The sequence below is a fragment of the Myxine glutinosa genome, chromosome 7 (assembly GCF_964187855.1).
Source record: "Myxine glutinosa chromosome 7, kmMyxGlut1.1, whole genome shotgun sequence".
NCBI lineage: Eukaryota > Metazoa > Chordata > Myxini > Myxiniformes > Myxinidae > Myxine > Myxine glutinosa.
In genome coordinates this window covers 12,147,044-12,167,915 of record NC_136267.1, presented here as the reverse complement: position 1 = coordinate 12,167,915, position 20,872 = coordinate 12,147,044, and the positions used below count along the sequence as shown (strand labels likewise).

At 44.3% G+C, this 20,872-nt stretch overlaps 1 protein-coding gene across 1 annotated transcript in view; it reads right to left on the bottom strand.

Annotated features, from left to right (window-relative positions):
- BLOC1S1 (biogenesis of lysosomal organelles complex 1 subunit 1) overlaps positions 1–20,522 on the bottom strand; it is a 77,532-nt gene extending 57,010 nt beyond the window's left edge. Inside the window, exons 1-2 of the mRNA XM_068121803.2 lie at positions 20,157–20,522; positions 6,532–6,604 (exon numbers count right to left, since the gene is read on the bottom strand). Of these exons, the coding sequence (XP_067977904.1) occupies positions 6,532–6,604; positions 20,157–20,232 (149 nt within the window). The 5' untranslated portion in view covers positions 20,233–20,522. The remainder of the gene's footprint in view (positions 1–6,531; positions 6,605–20,156) is intronic.
- Between the last annotated feature and the right edge of the window lie 350 nt (positions 20,523–20,872).

Below are 20,872 nucleotides of genomic sequence, written 5' to 3'. Positions count from 1 at the left end.
TTCGCTCTCGTTTGTTGGTTCCCAAACTAGGGTGGGGGAGGCCTCCCTTGGGTGGTGCGAGGCGGGTACAGGGGAGGTGTGAGGCCGTGTGAAAAAAATCATTTTAAATTTCGAATTGGCCTTAAATATTCAAAAATTGATAAATTAAGCCAGATATTTTTTTTACTAACACCAACGTTCTCCGCCTTGCAATACCCCCACCACCCACGACCTTCAAACATCACACCAGATCCGTTTGTGCTGCTGCCTGTCAATAACACCTCAACTAATGGATCTGTAAACAAAAAACAACTAAACAAGAGAAGCTTGGTTTTCCCTTGCCTTGGTGATGGGAAGAGTGCTTGGTGATGGGAAGAGGATGTTGGAATCATTGTTGGTATAGCCCGTGCAATTCGCCTTGCTGGATTAACCTTTTCACGACGTAAAGCTGGTGGGATCGACTCACAGAACTTCCTGTCTGGACTTGAAGCCAGAAGGAGCTGTGTGCTCATATTCTTCAATCACCTCTGTAGTATCAACAGCGGGCAGTGGCTATGGCAGCGTCGTGTCCGATTGCGCTTTACTGCATCCGAAATAAAATTTATTTCGATAAAAAAGAAATGGGTGGAGCGTGAGGGTTTGGTGAAAACCAAACGGGGAAAACCAAATCATACCAAAATGTGTGGGAACCATTGCTCTAGTTAGTCCGTCGCCAGCCCCAGGACGAATATGGACAAGACAAAATAATTTGGTCTTAAAATCGTCAATTTTCATGCAATTGACCAGAAATTTTAAGAATATGCATATTGGGTCACTGTCAAAAGTTCACTAATCATGTATCGTCTTTGTACCACTGGTTCACCACTCAAAAGAAGCCGATTTTATTTTCTTTCTTTTTTTTAGATCAAAAGATCAAAGGTCAAGTTTGCATGAAATTGTCAATTTTCATCCGATTGACTTGAAATTTGAGCAGAGTTTGCACATTGGGTCACTGAAGCCAAAAGTTCAACATAGGCCACTGAAGCCAAAAGGTTGCTTTTGAGGTCAAAAGGTCAAGGTCGCCTAAAATAGTCAATCTTTTTCTATTTTTACCTCCGCCACCGAAGGTGGGTGGAGGTTATGTTTTCAACCCTGTCTGTTTGTTACTTGCGAAAATCAATTTTTTTTCAAGTATATCGCTTGGTCTTGTGGGTTATTACTTGGCAAAAATAAATAAAAATTTCCAAGTATGTTTATCACTCGTGTGTGTGTGTGTGTGTGTGTGTGTGTGTGTGTGTGTGTGTGTGTGTGTGTGTCCGCTCCCATTTTTTTTTTTTTTGTATACAAGATCGAGGCTCTTGTAAGAGCTAACATCAATCACAAAAAAAAAAAAAACACACACACAAAACATACAATAAAGGGAGTGGGAGACAAGATAGGGAGAGAGAGGGAAGCACATGAGTACAACATTTGAGAGCAGGGACTTCGGGAAATCTGTGGGAGGGAGAGGGCTTGGGAGGAGGAGGCACGGCAAAGGGGGTTGGGGGGTGGGAGAGGTAAAAAAAATAAAAAATAACATGGACACGGCTAGGACTTCCAGGAAAGAAGTCGGTATTTCAGAAAGTGGATCTGGGGTGAATTAACAGGGGTAGAAAAGATCAAGGTTTTGGATGGGGAAAGATGAGAGATGGTGGGAAACAGCTGTTTTAAAAACCTGGAGGGATGAGTGGGATTGAAGAGAGTGAGGGAGTTTGTTCCAGGGGCGGGAGAAAAGAGGAATGAAAGAGTGAAGGTGAGCAGAGAGTCTTGATTTTGGCAGTTTCACCAGAAGAGGGTTGCAGGCAGATCTTGTGCGACCTGCAAGAGTATTTGGGGGACAGAGCACAGACAGGACTGGGGGGCTAGGCCAGAGAGGAGTTGGTAGAAAACAGAAAGACCACCAACCTGCCTGCGGTGAGTGAGTGAAAGGCCCTCACAATCGGCTTCATCACGGGAGATTCCAATGATTCTGAAAGCTTTGGTTTCAACAGCATGAAGACGAGCAAGGTGTGAGGCAGGAGCACCAGTCCAGAGGGGGGAGCAGTATTCCATTGAGCTGTGGATGAAAGCCTTGTATGTGGTGAGGAGCTCAGGTGTGCCAAGGAAGTACTTCGCACGACGGAGGATGCCCAGTCGGCGACTGGCTTTGGAGGCCAGCTTGGAAATGTAGTTTTCCCAGGAAAGATCATGCCTACAGGTCACAATTTTAAACCGATCTTCACGAACCTTCACCAAATGGTAGGGTTCCTGGTCCTACAAAATCCTCTATTTTTTGGGGTCAAAAGGTCAACATAGGCCAAAGGTCAACCACTTTTTTTCAAATTTCTAAAATCCTCAATTTTCATCCGATTGACTTGAAATTTGAATAGGATTCTCATATCGACGAACTGAATTCAACCACCAAATATTTTTGAGATCAGCATGGGCCAAAAGGAATTTTCAAAAATTTAGAAAATCGTCTCCATCTCTTTGCTGATGACTCCACTCTCTGCCACTCCATTCCTCATCCCTCAGATCGGCAGTCTGCAGCCTCCTCACTCTCTGCAGATCGGGACAAAATCACAGACTGGTCAAACAAGTGGAACATGTCTTTCAATCCTGACAAATCCCACACTCTCACGATGTCTCTCCGAAAAGACCGCCTGGACAACCCTCCCATCTACTTTCTGAACAATCCTCTCCAAGAAGTTCTATCACTCAAGCTTTTGGGTCTCACTATCTGCCATGATCTTTCCTAGGAAAACCACATTTAAAATCTGGCCTCCAAAGCCAGTCACCGACTGGGCATTCTCCGTCGTGCAAAGTCCTTCCTTAGCACACCTGAGCTCCTCACCACATACAAGGCTTTCATCCGCAGCTCAATGGAATATTGCTCTTCCCTCTGGGCTGGTACTCCTGCCTCTCACCTCGCTCGGCTTCACGCTGTTGAAACCAAAGCTTTCAGAATCATTGGAATCTCCCGGGATGAAGCTAACTCCGAGGGGCTTTCACTCACTCACCGCAGGCAGTTAGGTGGTCTTTCTGTCTTCTACCGACTCCTATCAGGCCTAGCTCCCCCAGCTCTATCTGTGCCCTGTCCCCCCAAATATTCCTAACAGGTCGCACAAGATCTGCCAGTAACCCTCTTCTGGTGAAACTGCCCAAATCAAGACTCTGCTCACCTTCACTCCTTCATTCCTCTTTTCTCCCGCATCTGGAACAAACTCCCTCACTCTATTCAATCTCACTCGTCCCTCCAGGTCTTTAAAACAGCTGTTCACCACCATCTCTTGTCTTCCCCCATCCAAAACCTTGATCTCTTCTACCTCTGTTAATTCACCCCAGATCCACTTTTATTTCTTGAAATCCCGACTTCTTTCTTTCCTGGAAGTTATAGCAGTGTCCATGTGTTTTATACCTTTTTCACCCCCATCCCCCGCCTTCCCATGCCTCCTCTCCCCAAGCATTCCCCCTCCCACGGATCTTCCGTTGTCCCTGTTCTCTGCTGTTGTAGTTGTGTGCTTCCCTCTATCTCCCCATCTTGTCTCCCGTTCCCTTTATTGCATGTTTTGGGTGTCCTTTTGTCCGTTTTTGTGATTGGTGTTAGCTCTTTCACGAGCCTCGATCTTGTATACCAAAAAAAAATACAAAAAAAGTCAACATAGGCCAACAACCATTTCAAATTTCTAAAATCCTCAATTTTCATCCGATTGACTTGAAATTTGAAGAGGGTTTACATATCAGCTAACTGAATTCAACCACCAACTATTTTTGACATCAGCATAGGCCAAAATGTCAACACAAACCAAAGGTCAACCACTTTTTTTAAATTTCTAAAATCCTCAATTTTCATCCGATTGACTTGAAAAGTGAATAGTATTTGCATATCAGTTTACTGAAACCAACCAAATTCATTCATTCATTCATTCAGCGACTAACAATTTTTGAGATCAACATGGGCCAAAATGTCAACCACCTTTTTCAAATTTCTAAAATCCTCAATTTTCATCCGATTGACTGGAAATTTGATTCGGATTTTCATATCAGGCAACTGAATTCAACCACCAACTATTTTTGAGATCAGCATGGGAGAAAAGGTCAACATAGGCCAAAAGGTCAACATAGGCCAAATTTCTAAAATTGTCAATTTCATCCGATTAACTTAAACTTTGAAGACGATTTGCATATGAAATTACTGAATTCAATCACTAATTATTTTTGAGGTAATCATAGGCCAACAACTTATTTTAGGGATTGCGCAAGTATCGTGCTATGCACGACATATTTCTTGTTGGTTTGTCTGTGAACAGGATATCTCAAAAAGGCTTGTAAAGATTCAGCCGAAATTTGGTGGAGAAATTTTGGTGGGTACGTGACACGGACAAAATGATTAGATTTTGGTGAAGATCTGGATTCGGATCTGGATCAGAGAAGTTTTTAAAAGTGATTCTTCACCATTGAGAGTTAGGGCTAAAACTGATATATTGCATGATATCTCAAATAGTTATGGACGGATTCGGATGAAACTTGATGGACAGGTTTGGTGTTCTTAACGACTGATTGATAGAGCCAAAATCGAAAAAATAACATGGTATATTTCAAGACGTTGAGGACGACTTATGACAAAACTTGGTGGATGAGTTGTATAAGTGACAATAACAAGCCGATTAGATTTTGGTTCAGGTCCGAATCCAGATATCACCTATCAGTGGGATACAAAACGTAAACTGTTCAACCTGGCGTAGGTACAGTACAGTCGTGGCCAAAAATATTGGCACCTTTGCACTCTTTTAAAATTAATCACAATTTTCTCCAAAAATAAGTTTAAATTGACAAAAGTATTTGGTCTCCACAATTCTTTATTTCACTTTTAAAATTACAGAACCTTTGTTTTTGATTCAGAACTTAAAATATCCTTTTAAATCAGAAAGAAAAAGGGCATTGACAAAATTATTGACACCCTAGACTTAATATTTGGTATCAACCTTTGGACAAAATAACAGCAGTGAAGCGCTTCCTATAGCCATGAATGAGCTTCCTGCACCCCTCTGCTGGCAGTTTTGCACTCTCTTCTTGTGCAAACTGCTCCAGTTCTCCCAGATTTGAAGGGTGCCTTCTCCCAACTGCTGTTTTCAGATCTCCCCACAGGTGTTCAATGTGATTTAGATCTGGACTCATTGCTGGTCACTTCAGAACAGTCCAGCGTTTTGTCTTGAACCATTCCTGGGTGCTTTTTGAAGTGTGTGTTGCAGATCATTGTTGCGGATCTGGCTGCAAGACCCATGACCTTCGATGAAGACCCAGCTTTCTGACACTGGGTTGAACATTGCGCTCCAAAATGCCTTGGTAATCTCCTGATTTCATGATGCCATGCACACATTCAATGTACCCAGTGCCAAAGGCAGCACAGCAACCCCAAAACATCACTGAACCTCCTCCATGTTTGACTGTGGGGAAGGTGTTCTTTTCTTTGAAGGCTTCATTTTGTTTTCTGTAAACATAGAGATGATGTGCTTTACCAAAAAGCTCTAATTTGGTCTCATCTGTCCACAGGACATTCTCCCAGAAGGATTTTGGCTTGTTCAGGTGTGTTTTGGAAAACTCCAGTCGGGCTTTCTTATGTATCTTTCCACAGAAATCACCTACCACAGAACCCCCTTTCATCGAGTTGGCGACGGATGGTGCGAGTTGAAACTGTCGTACCTTGTGTCTGAAGGTCATTTTGAATCTGTTTGGCAGTTGATTGAGGTGCTTTCTCCACCATTCGAACAATCCTTCGCTGCAATCTTCGATAAAGTTTTATCTTGCGGGCACATACAGGGAGGTTAGCTGCAGTGCCATGGGCCTTAAACTTCCTGATAACATTGCGTATGGTGGGGACACAGGAAAATCAAGGTCTCTGGAGATGGACTTGTCGCCTTGAGATTGTCCATACTTGGCTACAATCTTGTGTCTGACATCCTCAGCCAATTCTCTGGTTTTCTTTCTTTTCTCCATGCTCAGTGCAGTATACACAGTGACACAAAACAGCAGAATGACTCCTTTTCTCTTTTCAAACTGGTTGAATGAGTGATTTTTATATTGCAGGCACCTACAAATCACCACAGGTGAGTTCATTTCCAAAGTTAAAGATAATTTCCTGCTTGAAATCTAATTATTTCTTACAACTTCTGAAAGGTGCCAATAAAATTGTCCGTGCCATTTTAGAATTTCTGTGTGGAATAAAGCAAGATTTAGTCATTTTTTCAGCTTTTTTTGTTATGTTCCACTAAAAACGAAATAAATACAAATGTGGATACGAAAAGATTTTTTATTTCAATAAATTTCTGGAAGAAATGGTGCATTATTTGAAAAAAGTGCAAGGGTGCCAATATTTTTGGCCACGACTGTATGCTCTCAACCGAGTGCTGTTCTAGTCAGTGTTGCAGTCTACGAAAAATAACTGAGAAAATTTGGGGGAATTGAAAAAATAACAATCCCAGCAAAAACAAAGGTTGTAAGTTAGTACCCCAATAACAATGAAGGAAGAGAGAAATATTGCATCTGTATTCTCACCCAACATTCAATTGATCAACCAAAGCATCGGAAAGTTTCACTGCAGCGGCGACGGCTTGTTTTCTTCGTTGTTCTAAAAAAAAAATTTAAAAAAAATATAAACAAAATGCTGTTGCACCAATGACAGGTTAATTACAATCAGAACAGTTAGAACTACTAAAGTGTAATTTGTAATTGTAAGAATTTGTTGGAACAACTGAACTTGGTGTACATTGGACCTTGAACAATCAACTTAAGTTGCCGTTACAAAGAAAGATCCACTCAATCGCTGCTACTTAAATCCTAAAATAAGGAGGAAAAAAAAAGGCAAAAATGCAACATCAATCAATGCAAATGCAAATATTTGGTAAATTTAAAGGATATCTGGTTCGGGGTTTTTTTTAAGTGCCGGTGAAATCTGAGCTACTTGGTTTCACCTTATAAAGGTGCGTTTTCTGAACCGGATTTACCGGATATGTTATTGTGTCTTTGTCCCATGCAAAATTTCATGTTAATTTGTTCGTTGTTTGTATTATTAGTTTCATTAGCTTCATATTGTTCAAGGCCCGTCACAGCCTTCCCTCAGATATAAAATGTTTCTTGACATCTTTCTTCTATCCCAGGTATATTCTCGGGTGTCTTGCTTCTATGTCCTCAACACTATCCTATTTCCTCTCCTCATTTCAAAAAATCAAAAACAAAAAATAAAATAAATAAATAAATAAGCTTCATTTTTCACTCCGTAATGATTCTAATTTCTACTTCAAATTCCCACTGCTTCTACACCCCCTCCCCACCCACACTCTTCTCAATATCTCCAAACTGAGTCCACATTAAACATAAATGCTTTTTCTTCCTTTAAAGTTTAAAAGCATTAGAAGTCATTTTAGAAATGCATTTCAACTTTGTATTTCCTTCAGAAATGATACATGTCTTCCTTCTTCACCATCATGTGTCTTCTTCTTCTTCACAAGTAATATTTTTCAGAACCGTTTGTCAGCTCGGTGCTTGGTCCACCAACCATCCCCCCGCTCAAACAGCACCGTGTTTCTCTGTACTTTCAACAAGAAATCTTATCTCACACTCCATGATTTTTATCTCCATTTGTCAAAGTTGGAAATTTGCAATCAGAATTTAAACATCCACCCCAATTCCACCCATTCAAAGCCTTATGTCCTTCCCCTTTCTGCACGCCTCCTCAACCCACCCTCTAAATCGTTCCCCCAACCACACACACACACACACACACACACACACACACACACACACACACACACACACACACACACACACACACACACACACACACACACACACACACACACACACACACACACACACACACACACACACACACACACACACACACACACCTTCCCGGCACCTCGCACTCTCAAACCCTCCCTCGCATGCAACACAATAACCTTCTCCAATGCCCGACACACATCAACCTTCCCCCACACCCCGCACTCTCAAACCCTCCATCCACCACACATTCAAACCTTACCCTGCACCTCACAAACTCAAACTTTCCCGCACACACTAAAACCCTCCACCACACCTCCCACAGAGACACAAAACTTCCCTGCAGAAAACACACTCACTCCTTCCTCTGCACCCAACACAGTCAAACCCTAACCCAGACCCAACACACTAAAATCCTCACCCGCAACCCACACACTAAAACCCTCATTCGCATCCCACACACTAAAACCCTAATTTGCAGCCCACACACTAAAACCCTCATTTGCAGCCCACATGCTAAAACCCTCATTTGTATCCCACACACTAAAACCCTCATTCGCATCCCACACACTAAAATCCTCATTCGCAGCCCACACACAAAAACCCTCATTTGCAGCCCACAAACTAAAATCCTCACCCGCAGCCCACACACTAAAATCCTCCTTCGCATCCCACACACTAAAACCCTCATTTGCAGCCCACACACTAAAACCCTCATTTGCAGCCCACACGAGAAAACCCTCATTCGCATCCCACACACTAAAATCCTCACCCGCAGCCCACACACTAAAACCCTCACCCGCAGCCCACACACTAAAATCCTCACCCGCAGCCCACACACTAAAACCCTCACCCGCAGCCCACACACTAAAACCCTCATTCGCTACCCACACACTAAAACCCTCACCCGCAGCCCACACACTAAAACCCTCATTCGCTTCCCACACACTAAAACCCTCATTCGCTTCCCACACACTAAAACCCTCATCAGCAGCGCACACACTAAAACCCTCATTCGCATCCCACACACTAAAATCCTCACCCGCAGCCCACACACTAAAACCCTCACCCGCATCCCACACACTAAAATCCTCACCCGCAGCCCACACACTAAAACCCTCACCCGCAGCCCACACACTAAAACCCTCATTCGCTACCCACACACTAAAACCCTCACCCGCAGCCCACACACTAAAACCCTCATTCGCTTCCCACACACTAAAACCCTCATTCGCTTCCCACACACTAAAACCCTCACCTGCAGCCAACACACCAAAATCCTGCTTCGCATCCCACACACGAAAACCGTCATTCACATCCCACACACTAAAACCCTCATTCACATCCCACACACGAAAACCCTCATTCGCATCCCACACACTAAAACCATTTGCATCCCCCACACTAAAACCCTCATTCGCATCCCACACACTAAAACCATTTGCATCCCACACACTAAAATCCTCATTCGCATCCCACACACTAAAACCCTCATTTGCATCCCACACACTAAAACCCTCATTTGCATCCCACACACTAAAACCCTCATTTGCTGCCCACACACTAAAACCCTCATTCGCATCCCACACACTAAAACCATTTGCATCCCACACACTAAAATCCTCATTCGCATCCCACACACTAAAACCATTTGCATCCCACACACTAAAACCATTCGCATCCCACACACTAAAACCCTCATTTGCATCCCACACATTAAAACCCTCATTCGCATCCCACACACTAAAATCCTCATTCGCATCCCACACACTAAAATCCTCATTCGCATCCCACACTCTAAAACCCTCATTCGCATCCCACACACTAAAACCCTCATTCGCATCCCACACTCTAAAACCCTCATTCGCATCCTACACACTAAAACCCTCATTCGCATCCCACACACTAAAACCCTCATTCGCATCCCACACATTAAAACCCTCATTCGCATCCCACACACTAAAACCCTCATTCGCATCCCACACACTAAAACCCTCATTCGCATCCCACACTCTAAAACCCTCATTCGCATCCCACACACTAAAACCCTCATTCGCTTCCCACACACGAAAAGCCTCATTCGCATCCCACACACTAAAATCCTCATTCGCATCCCACACACTAAAACCCTCATTCGCATCCCACACATTAAAACCCTCATTCACATCCCACACACTAAAACCCTCATTCGCATCCCACACACTAAAACCCTCATTCGCATCCCACACACTAAAACCCTCATTCGCTTCACACACACGAAAACCCTCATTCGCATCCCACACACTAAAACCCTCATTCGCATCACATAAACTAAAACCCTCATTCGCATCCCACACACTAAAACCCTCATTCGCATCCCACACACTAAAACCCTCATTTGCATCCCACACACTAAAACCCTCATTCGCATCCCACAGACTAAAACCCTCATTTGCATCCCACACACTAAAACCCTCATTCGCATCCCACACTCTAAAACCCTCATTCGCATCCCACAGACTAAAATCCTCATTCGCATCCCACAGACTAAAACCCTCATTTGCATCCCACACACTAAAACCCTCATTTGCATCCCACACACTAAAACCCTCATTCGCATCCCACAGACTAAAACCCTCATTTGCATCCCACACACTAAAACCCTCATTCGCATCCCACACACTAAAACCCTCATTCGCTTCCCACACACGAAAACCCTCATTCGCATCCCACACACTAAAACCCTCATTCGCATCACATAAACTAAAACCCTCATTCGCATCCCACACACTAAAACCCTCATTCGCATCCCACACACTAAAACCCTCATTTGCATCCCACACACTAAAACCCTCATCGCATCCCACACACTAAAACCCTCATTTGCAGCCGACACAGTAAAGCCACCCACACACCTCAAACACTAAAACCCTCCCCTGCACCTCACACCCACTAACATTCACCCCACACCCTCCTCCACAAAACCTCCACACAAACCTTCACACACAAACACACAAACCTTCACACACAAACACACAAACCTTCACACACAAACACACAAACCTTCACACACACACACACACACACAAACCTTCACACACACACACACACAAACCTTCACACACACACACAAACCTTCACACACACACAAACCTTCACACACACACACACACAAACCTTCACACACACAAACCTACACACACACAAACCTACACACACACAAACCTACACACACACAAACCTACACACACACAAACCTACACACACACAAACCTACACACACACAAACCTACACACACACACACACACACACACACACACACACACACACACACACACACACACACACACACACACACACACACACACACACACACACACACACACACACACACACACACACACACACACACACACACACACAAAAACCTTCCCTGCACCCCTCACACTCAAACCTTATAGACGGGTCAATATACAACCAGAACAGCCGTACCCTAAAAAAATTGCAAATTTTAGTTTTATTGCATTTCCTTATATTTTAAGACTTACTTAGGAACATATCAAAAGTTGGACATAAATGGACCATGGGAAAGTAAAATTTTTGACATGATAAAAATGTCACAAAACCATGCACGATTCACTACGTCGAAAACGTCTTTGGTTTTTTATTTTTGTTTCTTTTTGTTTATATAAATTAATTTGTTCCACTGAGTGTTCTCCATTGCTGGAGACAATGTGGACCACAACATCATAACGTTGGATGGAAAGGGTACCTTTCATGGGATGGGCATGATAGCAGCTATTACACCAGGGCGTCAATCTAGCCACATCATATCTAGAAAGAAAATGTCTGACAGGAAGCTCGTCGAACTGACGAAGATCAATATAATAGATTACCGCTATGCAGAGCACGTCAACCGCAACCTCAAATTTCAGCCCCTCCCTTTGTTATCAATTTGTGATCGCCCAATTGACATATTATGGGAGATGTCATTTTGCTTCGAAAAGAGTGCACCAAATTGGCAAGGCATGATGCACTTTCTGCATGAGGAGTGTGATCACCCAGGGAAAGCCTCAATACAGTTTCTCCCAATGATTGATATGAACCCAGGTGACAAAACCTGCATCTTGTCAACTCTTGATTACCTGAGCAAACTTGCATCAAAACACAACATGCCAGCAATCATCACATTTGACCAACCGCTGTTTTGGAAGGCCTCTGAGATAGTGAATGCTCTTCCTGCTGATAACCCAATCCATAATGCAGTGCTACTGCTTGGGAGCTTCCACACATTAATGAATTTGTTGGGTGCCATTGGAAGTTTGATGGATGGAAGTGGACTGAAAGAGATCCTGGAAACAGTGTATGGTCAAAATGCTGTTGTGCACATGCTGAGTGGGAAGGCGGTGCAACGTGCTTTTCGTGGCCATTTGCTTGTGGATCAGTGTCTTACACGTCAGGTTGTTGGCAAGATTGTGGAAGTTGACCCTGGGTTTCAAGAACAAGTGGCAGAACTGGAGCGACTGTACATTTCCCTGGAGACTGTCGAAAGTGACACTATAGAGTCTGTGTTGCAATCAGAGTGCATTCATTTCATTGACAATAGATTGAATCAGGAAAGGAATAAACTTGCAAAGGACTCGAAAACCAGTGCACTTTGGATCAACTACCAGCGTATGTTGGGAATTGCAAGGGCACTTGTGGCAGCTGATCGGACGGGGTCCTGGGAGATGCATCTCCAAGCCATATCAGCTTGCTTGCCGATATTTGCAGCTGCTGGCCATCCCAATTACCTGAAGTCAGCTCGACTCTATCTCGAGAAGATGCTTGCGTTAGAGGATGACAACCCTGAGGTTCATCAGAAGTTCCAATCTGGTTATCATGTAATCCGGCGCAGTGACCAATACTGGGCTGGCCTAGGCTCTGATCTTGTGATAGAACAGACATTAATGCGCTCACTGAAAAGCCAAGGGGGGCTGACTCGAGGAAGTGGGATGTCAGAGCACCAGAGAGCAGTTTGGACTCTGTCTTCAACCATATCGTCCTCCTACAACCTTGCTATGCAAGAACTGACCTCGAGTAGCTACTCAACAAGTGAACAACATAAGGAGTTGACAACATCCAGGGTGAGTCGAGATGAAGCTGATCGTGGCAAAGTTGCCGAAAAACTGGACAGCTTCACACCATTTTCTGATGACAAGTCATTGCGCAATATCATCACAGGGGTTACTGCAAATGAGGATGTCAATGTTCATGACCTATTCAAAGTAGGTAGTGACATTGTCAAGAAGATGGATGATCACCCAGCTTACTCCTATTCACACAAAAGGAGTTCTAAAGCCAAGACACTTGCATTCAGCAGGGCAGTCAAAGTTGCTGAGGACCGCACAATAGATCCAGCGTTACTATTCCAGAGGTTCTTAGTGGTGTCACAGACGGGAGATCTCCAGATAGGTGAAGTGATGAAATATGAACTCTGCCCATACCCAATGTCTCTTTTTGAGGCAAAAAACATCCTGCGCCAGCCAGATAAACCACAGTTGGCGGAGGCAATAAGGAATTATGCTACAACCAAATCTGACAATGCTGTCAACCAGACAGTTCCAGGAACAGATCACTATGTTCTTGACGGGGGATCACATATTCACCGCTTAAAGTGGACAGAGGGATTCACCTACAGTTCCATTGCAGATGAATATGCCTCATTTACAGTACGACACTATGGCAAAGCTACTGTTGTGTTTGATGGTTATGAGGCTGGGCCAAGCACAAAGGACTGTTCTCATCAACGTCGGAATAGAAACAAGAATGCCACCAAGGTTAACATTACGGAGTCAACAAAATTTGTTGGGAAAAAGGAGGACTTTCTGTCGAATGAGTCAAACAAGCAGGCAATGATACTGTTGATTATAGAGGTGTTGCACAAGGAAGGCTGTGAGGTGATCCAAGCAGAGGGAGATGCTGATGTTGAGATTGCAAAAGCGGCCGTCGCAAATGCGGCTTCCAGATCTACAACCCTCATTGGAGAAGATACAGATCTCCTTCTCCTCCTGCTCTTCTATATGGTGGAGACAAACTGCATTGAACTCTATTTCCGTTCTGACAAGGCAAAATCAAATGTCTACAATATCAAAGTCCTTCAGCAGATACTTGGAAATGCAGCCTGCAGATCTATATTGTTCCTTCATGCATTAACTGGCTGTGACGCAACGTCTCGTGTCTTTGGGATTGGAAAGAAGTCAGGGTTTCAAAGAATCATCAAGAAAGAAAAGGAACTGATAGACAGCTCAAAGGTGTTCTGTAAACCACAGCAGAGTCAGGATGTTATTGAAACTGCAGGCTGCAGAGCAATGGTGGCATTGTTTGAAGCAAATCAGAACGACTCATTGGCATCGATCAGATACAACATTCTCTGCAAAAAGGTTGCAAGGGCTAAGGCATTTGTCACTCCTGAAAGACTGCCACCCACATCCGCTGCCTGCAAGTTTCATTCTCTGCGGACCTATTACCAGGTAATGGAATGGATGGGCCTTTGTTGTGGAATGCAGCCAACGGAGTGGGGATGGAAGGTAGAAGGAGGAAAACTTGTTCCAGTGATGACAGACAAAAGCCCTGCTCCAGACATACTACTTCAGATGATTCACTGCAACTGTTCAGGGGGGTGCAAAACACTAAGGTGTTCATGTAGGAAGCATGGATTAGAGTGCACCAGTGCATGTGGACATTGCCAGGACAGCAACTGTGACAATATGAGTGTTGAACCAGACATAGAGGAGGAGGAGGAGGACGATGAAACTGGAATCTAAGACTAGAAGGCATATGGTACTTCCACATGTGTCAAAATTGTCCAATTTTTTATATGTTGCTTTCCATGTCATAGACTGGCAGAAACAATCAAAGAACATATATTTGTGCAAATATTTACTTTAAATTGCGAATGGTCTCAGGATTAGCACTGCATAAACTACCAGCAACGATCATAATACAAATATTGGTGCAAAATTAACTTTAAATTGTTAGTGGTCTGATGATTATCAGTCAATTTTTTTACGTTTTATCTGCCGGCAGCCATCTTGTTTTCTGACGTCACTGAGGGACTTTCCCATGCGTCAAAATTGTCCAACTTTTAATATGTTGTCTTCCACTTCATAAACTACTAGAAATAAGCATAAAACAAAAATTTGCAATTTTTTTGGGGTCAGGCAGTATATTGACCCGTCTATTACCCCTAAGCACAATTTTCCCAAGCAAGGTCCCATCCCCCATCCTGCACCCTCTCAATGCCCCCCCACCCCCATCTCTAACTGTGTGGACCTAAAACATCCGTGGTCCCCACTCTCACCTGACATCTCTCAATCCCGAGGTTGTGTCACTGCCGATAAACCAGATATCCCCTGTTTAACAGAATCATTCCTCCCACAGGACGTCCCTGATGTATCTATCCAGTTATTATCTGCTCCGATTTGATCGGCATGAACCACACCTCAGCGGTGGAATTGCACTTTAAATCAATAACTCAATTTCTGAATGCAGTAAAGTGAACTCAACATTGTTTCAGTCATTTTCAGGAGTCAAAGACCCTCACCTCAGAGTGCCCACATTAACTGGGCCTCTGACGAGACTGGTGCCTTGATGACCTATTGATGATCTATTGGTGGTGCACTGATGACCTATTGATGATCTATTGGTGGTGCATTGATGACCTATTGATGATCTATTGTTGAATACGCATTTTACTTCCTGAAAACGACAACATGAACTGTGTCCAGCGATTTGAAGAGACGAGACGAATATTTTGCACCATCAGGTCCTAATCACGGTCTCATGTCACTCACAAAGGTAAACATCCAACCTCGGGTCCGAAACACGGACTCGTGTCACTCACAAAGGTAAACATACCGCCTCGGGTCCTAAACATGGACTCGTCACAAAAAGGTAAACATCCAACCTCAGGTCCTAAACATGGACTCATGTCACTCACAAAGGTAAACATCCAATGTCAGGTCCTAAACACGGACTCGTGTCACTCACAAAGGTAAACATCCAAACTCGGGTCCTAAACACGGACTCATGTTACTCACAAAGGTTAACATCCAACCTCACGTCCTAAACACGGAATCGTGTCACTGACAAAGGTAAACATGTAGCTTCGGGTCCTAAACACGGACTTGTGTCACTCACAAAGGTAAACATACAGCCTCAGGTCCTAAACATGGACTCATGTCACTCACAAAGGTAAACATACAGCCTCAGGTCCGAAACACGGACTCGTGTCACTCACATAGGTAAACTTCCAACCTCGGGTCCTAAACACGGACTCATGTCACTCACAAAGGTAAACATCCAATCTCAGCTCCTAAACACAGACTCGTATCACTCACAAAGGTAAACATCCAACCTAGGGTCCGAAACAGGTACTCGTGTCGCTCACAAAAGTAAACATACAGCTTCGGGTCCTGAACAGGGACTCATATCACTCACAAAGGTAAACATACAGCCTGAGGTCCTAAACACGGACGCGTGTCACTCACAAAGGTAAACATCCAATCTCAGGTCCTAAACACGAACTCGTGTCACTCACAAAGGTAAACATCCAACCTCAGGTCCTAAACACGGACTAGTGTCACTCACAAAGGTAAACATACCGCCTCTGGTCCTAAACACGGACTCGTGTCACTCCCAAAGGTAAACATCCAACCTCAGGTCCTAAACACGGACTCATGTCACTCACAAAGGTAAACATCCAACATCAGGTCCTAAACACGGACTCGTGTCACTCACAAAGGTAAACATACCGCCTCTGGTCCTAAACACGGACTCGTGTCACGCCCAAAGGTAAACATCCAACCTCAGGTCCTAAACACGGACTCGTGTCACTCACAAAGGTAAACATACCGCCTCTGGTCCGAAACACGGACTCGTGTCACTCCCAAAGGTAAACATCCAACCTCGGGTCCGAAACATGGACTCGTGTCACTCACAAAGGTAAACATACCGCCTCGGGTCCTAAACATGGACTCGTGTCACTCACAAAGGTAAACATACCGCCTCGGGTCCTAAACATGGACTCGTGTCACAAAAAGGTAAACATCCAACCTCAGGTCCTCAACATGGAATCGTGTCACAAAAAGGTAAACATCCCACCTCAGGTCCGAAACAGGGACTCGTATCACTCACAAAGGTAAACATCCAACCTCGTGTCCGAAACAGGGACTCGTGTCACACACAGAGGTTAACATCCAACCTCACGTCCTAAACACGGAATCGTGTCACTGACAAAGGTAAACATACAGCTTTGGGTCCTAAAGATGGACTTGTGTCACTCACAAAGGTAAACATACACGTTTGGGTCCTAAACACGGACTCGTGTCACTCACAAAGGTAAACATACCACCTCGGGTCCTAAACACGGACTCGTGTCACTCACAAAGGTAAACGTCCAATCTAAGGTCCTAAACACGGACTCGTGTCACTCACAAAGGTAAACATACCGCCTCAGGTCCTAAACATGGACTCGTGTCACAAAAAGGTAAACATCCAACCTCAGGTCCTAAACATGGACTCGTGTCACAAAAAGGTAAACATCCAACCTCGGGTCCTAAACATGGACTCGTGTCACTCACAAAGGTAAACATACCACATCGGGTCCTAAACACGGACTCGTGTCACTCACAAAGGTAAACATACCGCCTCTGGTCCGAAACACGGACTCGTGTCACTCCCAAAGGTAAACATCCAATCTCAGGTCCTAAACACGGACTCGTGTCACTCACAAAGGAAAATATACCGCCTCAGGTCCTAAACATGGACTCGTGTCACAAAAAGTTAAACATCCAACCTCAGGTCCTAAACACGGACTCCTGTCACTCACAAAGGTAAACATCCAATCTCAGGTCCTAAACACAGACTCATATCACTCACAAAGGTAAACATCCCACCTCAGGTCCGAAACAGGGACTCGTATCACTCACAAAGGTAAACATCCAACCTCGTGTCCGAAACAGGGACTCGTGTCACTCACAGAGGTTAACATCCAACCTCACGTCCTAAACACGGAATCATGTCACTGACAAAGGTAAACATACAGCTTCGGATCCTAAAGATGGACTAGTGTCACTCACAAAGGTAAACATACACGTTTGGGTCCTAAACACGGACTCGTGTCACTCACAAAGGTAAACATACAGCCTCAGGTCCGAAACACGGACTCGTGTCACTCACAAAGGTAAACATACCACCTCGGGTCCTAAACACGGACTCGTGTCACTCACAAAGGTAAGCATACAGCCTCGGGTCCTAAACACAGACTCGTGTCACTCACAAAGGTAAACATACACGTTTGGGTCCTAAGGACGGACTCGTGTCACTCACAAAGGTAAACATACAGCCTCAGGTCCGAAACACGGACTCGTGTCACTCACAAAGGTAAACATACCACCTCAGGTCCTAAACACGGACTCGTGTCACTCACAGAGGTAAGCATACAGCCTCGGGTCCTAAACACGGACTCATGTCACTCACAAAGGTAAACATCCAATCTCAGGTCCTAAACATGGAATCGTGTCACTCACAAAGGTAAACATACAGCTTCGGGTCCTAAACACAGACTCGTATCACTCACAAAGGTAAACATACAGCTTCGGGTCCTAAACACGGACTCATGTCACTCACAAAGGTAAACATCCAATCTCAGGTCCTAAACATGGAATCGTGTCACTCACAAAGGTAAACATACCGCCTCGGGTCCTAAACACAGACTCGTATCACTCACAAAGGTAAACATCCAACCTCAGGTCCTAAACAGGGACTCGTATCACTATGACTCACAAAGGTAAACATACAGCTTCGGGTCCTAAACAGGGACTCATATCACTCACAAAGGTAAACATACAGCCTTAGGTCCTAAACACGGACTCCTGTCACTCACAAAGGTAAACATCCAACCTCGGGTCCTCAGCATAGAATCGTGTCACTCACAAAGGTAAGCATCCAATCTCAGGTCCTAAACACGGACTCGTGTCACTCACAAAGGTCACAATCCAACCTCGGGTCCTAAACAGGGACTCGGGTCACTCACAAGGGTAAACATCCAATGTCAGGTCCTAAACACGGACTCGTGAGTCGTGTCACTCACAAAGGTAAACATCCAATGTCAGGTCCTAAACACGGACTCGTGAGTCGTGTCACTCACAAAGGTAAACATCCAATGTCAGGTCCGAAACACGGACTCATGAGTCGTGTCACTCACAAAGGTAAACATCCAATGTCAGGTCCGAAACACGGACTCGTCAGTCGTGTCACTCACAAAGGTAAACATCCAATGTCAGGTCCTAAACAAGGACTCGTGTCACTCACTAAGGTAAACATACAACCTCAGGTCCTAAACATGGAGTCGTGTCACAAGAAGGTAAACTTCCAACCTCAGGTCCTAAACACGGACTCCTGTCACTCACAAAGGTAAACATACCGCCTCGGGTCAGAAAAAAACACAGACACGTATCACTCACAAAGGTAAACATCCAACCTCAGGTCCTAAACACAGACTCGTATCACTCACAAAGGTAAACATCCAACCTCAGGTCCTAAACACAGACTCGTATCACTCACAAAGGTAAACATACCGCCTCAGGTCCTAAATACAGACTCGTATCACTCACAAAGGTAAACATCCAACCTCAGGTCCTAAACACAGACTCGTATCACTCACAAAGGTAAACATCCAACCTCAGGTCCTAAACAGGGACTCGTATCACTCACAAAGGTAAACATACCGCCTCAGGTCCTAAACAGGGACTCGTATCACTCACAAAGGTAAACATACAGCTTCGGGTCCTAAACAGGGACTCGTATCACTCACAAAGGTAAACATACAGCATCAGGTCCTAAACACAGACTCGTATCACTCACAAAGGTAAACATACAGCTTCGGGTCCTAAACAGGGACTCGTATCACTCACAAAGGTAAGCATCCAATCTCAGGTCCTAAACACGGACTCGTGTCACTCACAAAGGTCAAAATCCAACGTCGGGTCCTAAACAGGGACTCGTGTCACTCACAAAGCCAAAGGTAAACATCCAATGTCAGGTCCTAAACACGGACTCGTGTCACTCACAAAGGTAAACATCCAATGTCAGGTCCGAAACACGGACTCGTGTCACTCACAAAGGTAAACATCCAATGTCAGGTCCTAAACACTGACTCGTGTCACCCACAAAGGTAAACATCCAACCTCAGGCCCTAAAGCTAAACAAGGACTCGTGTCACTCACTAAGGTAAACATACCGCCTCGGGTCCTAAACAGGGACTCGTGTCACTCACAAAGGTAAACATCCAACCTCAGGCCCTAAACAAGGACTCGTGTCACTCACTAAGGTAAACATCCAATGTCAGGTCCTAAACACGAACTCTCTTCACTCTTGCCTTGATTGTCTCGGCGCTTGGCCTGCCAGGCCTGGTGTTCACGCACTAACTCGGACAGCATCTTGTCTTGCCCCATCGACTTCAATATTTCACAGAAACACGAACGTCTTCATTCAACAGATTCGCTTCGTTCAAACAGCTCGCCAGTCGAAACACGACTCTTCCTCACTTCGCCCCGTTGGTGGTGGTGCCGTTGTTGTTGTTGTTGTTGTTCAATATATTTTGTAAATAATTGGAATTAACATTTTCCAATCAGACCATTTCTTGGTTATCTTATCTGCTTTGCCAATGCGTCTGTATTCTGTAAGAAACAAGACCGGAAGTCTAACAGCGGCGTAGGCGGGCTTGTTAATTATTATAAACCACAAACACACGAATAGCTTTTTTAACAGACGCTAATTATGTTTGTCACGTTAAACAAAAAATATTTGGAGCAATCCCGACATCCGTGAGGTAATATTTGCTTTCAGAACTGAGGGAAGATCTACTGTAATCTATATAGAACACAAGTGTTGGTTGCGTACCGTATTGTTGGAAGAGCCGAAAGGCCGATCCTTTCGATATTTGATGGTCATTTTAACAATCGATTTGTTTGTGTTTCACACTGAATGACAAACGTAAGGGTAGAGCTTGGCGATTGTGATATATGACAGGCTCGACGACACACGACATATTTGGTATGAACGGCGTATAAATCAAAATGGCGATGTGTGGAC